At 37.0% G+C, this 3,411-nt stretch overlaps 1 protein-coding gene across 1 annotated transcript; it reads left to right on the forward strand.

Moving 5' to 3' along the window:
• Nucleotides 1–229: 229 nt before the first annotated feature.
• On the forward strand, nucleotides 230–2,668 carry LOC107701611 (DLA class I histocompatibility antigen, A9/A9 alpha chain-like; the record flags this gene model as incomplete). The annotated part of the gene is made up of 5 exons (XM_016503656.1): nucleotides 230–508; nucleotides 612–722; nucleotides 1,334–1,375; nucleotides 1,478–1,519; nucleotides 2,337–2,668. Coding segments are annotated over 5 exons (515 nt in total), but the record flags the coding sequence as incomplete, so codon positions are not given.
• Between the last annotated feature and the right edge of the window lie 743 nt (nucleotides 2,669–3,411).

Here is a 3,411-nt window from a genome sequence, read left to right on the forward strand (position 1 = left end):
GGTATCGGTGATCGTATCGGCAGATACTGCTTTCTGTGATCGGCGCGCGGCCTCAAAATTCCTGATCGGTGCACCCCTAGAATTCAGTATTGTGCTTGAGCCCCTCGACTGCAAACCAAATCAGCTGATGTTTTTTTCAGAGTGACTTAGAAATGAGAACTCTTTTTGGATCATTTGCAGCAGCTGGAGATTTAATATCACTTGTTTTCAATTTTCTCTCTCTCTTCAGTCTCTCCTCGGGTGTCTCTGCTGCAGAAGTCTTCCTCGTCTCCAGTCACGTGTCATGCTACAGGCTTTTACCCCAGTGGAGTAACATTCTCCTGGATGAGAAATGGACAAGATCATGATGAGGATGTGGATCTCGGTGAACTTCTTCCCAATGAAGACGGGACCTTTCAGAGGACGAGCGAAGAAGTTACACCTGATGAGTGGAAGAAGAACAAGTACAGCTGTGTGGTGGAGCACCAGGGCAAAACTAAGACAGCAAATGAGATCAGGACAAACAATGGTAAGATAAATTAGATGAGTGGACTACAAATATAGTGGCTAAATCCCTTCAGTAACATTAGCAGGCTCTGTGAGTAATCTGATGTTTTCCTCTGATCAAACAGCAGATTCTGCTCCCATTGGCATCATTGTTGGTGTTGTTGTTGTTGCTGTCGTCCTGTTAATGGTCATTGGTGTCGCTGGATATATGGTGTATTGGAAAAAAGAGAAATTAGGTGAGAACAGAAATGATTAACCTTTGATAGCTGCTGTTACTATATTTAATGCACTTGCTGCGTTTAATTAGTTTTATAATCCAGATTACATTTATTAGTGGACTATTATTTGAACATCCATTTTTTTACCAATGTAATACAGAATTTACAGGATAGTCCCCCCCCACACACACACACTCACGCACTCCAAAAATGGTGTAGAAACAATTGTCATGCAGAAATTGCTACATACAGTTACAAAGAAACGGCAAGTAACACATTGATTTAAATGTGAAATTTTGAAGTAGAAAACCTGAAATAGAATTTTCTTGTAAAATACTCCAAAAATGTTTGCTTTATTTACCATTTCCTTGTAAATCATTTTAACTGCTATGCATTTATGTATAAAGTATGAACTATCTCTGGACAGTGAAGTGATTTATTTTCATTCATTTAATTATGTTATTGCTCATTTAAAATAATTAAGGCATGTAAGAATTAGAATTAATTCCAGGATTTTTGTTCTCTCATGTCATTAACAATATAAATGTTCATTAACACTGTGCTATTTTAGGCACTGGTTTTAGCAGTATGTTCTGGTGTTGTTGTAAAAGTTACATTTTCTTCTCCAGGCCCTGACACCTCAACTGTTGACAGTGCCACAAGCCTACTATGTAAGTGTTTGTTTAAGCATCGTGTCATCGTGTTTTCATTCATGTTAAACAGTGTGTGATGGTTATTTTGTTGTACAATAAAGGTTTCATTTTCTTCTTCAGCCTCTGACAGCTCAAGTGTTGAAAACACCAAGGGCCCAAAAAGTAAGTATTATGAGTTTTTTTAACTTTAGTAATTGATGGTAAACTCGTCTTGCGCAGTGTGTTCTGGCAGTTTTGCTTCCCAGTGGCTTTAGTGCAATTTGGAGGATAGACTGAAAGATTGATTTATGAATCTGCATGTTGGAAAATGTTACTGTGTAAAAAGTGTAGAAAATGCACATAAAAAACCGAACCAGTAAACAAAAACAATGATAAGAGTATTACTATAAACTCTCTATATAACTAAAGATTTTTTAATGGGGACTATATTTATGTTATCACATATCCACAATACTCTGTCACAAAGTAGTGCAGAGTCATTTTTCTCATGTGCATTAACAATTCCTCACCCAGAAGCCCTTAAGAGGCTTAATGCTGCATGATGAAAAAAAATATATTAAAATGAGGTTATACTACAGTTTATGTTGAGATGGGATTTTAACTTGCCAAATGGGTAATTAAATTGGTTATTAAAATAAATTGCAGTGGATTTTTGTTGTAAAGGTGTAATTTTCTTCTTCAGCCTGTGACAGACAGCTCAACTGCTAACAGAACCAAAAGCCCAACATGTGAGTGAATAATGAAAAGAAAAAGAAAGGAAAAACAATGCAACTATTGTAGTTGAGGCTCAGCATCATTCATGATCAGCATCTTCTCAAATTTTTCAAAATGTAAAAATGTAACTTTTCTTTTCATCTCTGAACTCTGATCCTGATCATAGATATAACAATGTCTCAGACAGTTATTCGTGCAATGGCTCACACAGTGGATCTGACAAGTACTGCTGAACGAACCATAATAATGGATTTTTTTCTTACAGAAAGAGACACAAGAGGATTGTGCAAGACACAAGATGACTGAGGAAACTGAACCTGAAAAAGTTTTGCCCAGCTTGCAGTGTCTTTCTTTTAACCCTTTAATGGTTATTCTTCCTAAAATCATTCTAGTTAGAAAATATGTGATTCTATGAGGGGGTTTTGTTGCTATTGTAGCTCATGAGTGGATTTTGACATCATTTGACAATCACTTTGTGCTGTCTCTTGGAGTTAATAGCACCTTTGCAGTCTGTCCTTCAGTCACTCTATCAGCATGAGTTTAAGATAAGCTTTAAATAGTGACAGGTACATACAGCAGTGCAGAAGATAATGAATGAGGTAACCTCAGAAATCATTAAAGGGGTCATATGATGCCCATTTTCCACAAGTTGATATGATTCTTTAGGGTCTTAATGAAAAGTCTGTAACATAGTTTGGTTAAAATTTCTCAATGGTAGTGTAAAAAACACATTTTTACCCTGTCAAAAACAGCTCTTTTCAGATCAAGCCATTTTTGTAGCATTTTCCTTTAAATGTTAATGAGCTCTGCTGACCCCGCCCCTCTCTTCCGAGCTGCTCTCAGAGAGACTGTTTACTTTAGCCGCATTCATCGTGAAACTTGCTAATTAGCACATTATTAGGAAAGGCGATTTGCAAAGATTCATTACAAAACATTAAACTCACTTCTTCTGTAGGTGAAGCTGGATCTTGAATGATTCGCGCGAACATAGACGCATTTATGTAGATCGGGGGCTTTAATATAAATGTTGGATAACTGAACTGTTTGGTTTGCATGTAAGTGAGTGTATGCAGGGACACCTGCAGGGTTTCTTCAGAGGGTGAAAAAAACTCAACTCAAAGGGATGTTTTCATTTTCTTGTAACTATTACGCATTTCTTTAAGACTTGACTCTTCAGACCAAATGATGAGTGAGCGCAGTGGTGAGCAGAACAAAGGTGTCTCTACCCATTTGGCCAGTATAGTGAAAAGAAAGAACTGACTCAAAAGAATGATTCATAATTAATTGCATGGCAGGTTCATCTGACAGAAACACAGAACATGCATAATAACTGCTGAAAT

The sequence above is a fragment of the Sinocyclocheilus anshuiensis genome, unplaced genomic scaffold (assembly GCF_001515605.1).
Source record: "Sinocyclocheilus anshuiensis isolate Anshui unplaced genomic scaffold, SAMN03320099.WGS_v1.1 scaffold15976, whole genome shotgun sequence".
In the NCBI taxonomy this organism is placed as follows: domain Eukaryota; kingdom Metazoa; phylum Chordata; class Actinopteri; order Cypriniformes; family Cyprinidae; genus Sinocyclocheilus; species Sinocyclocheilus anshuiensis.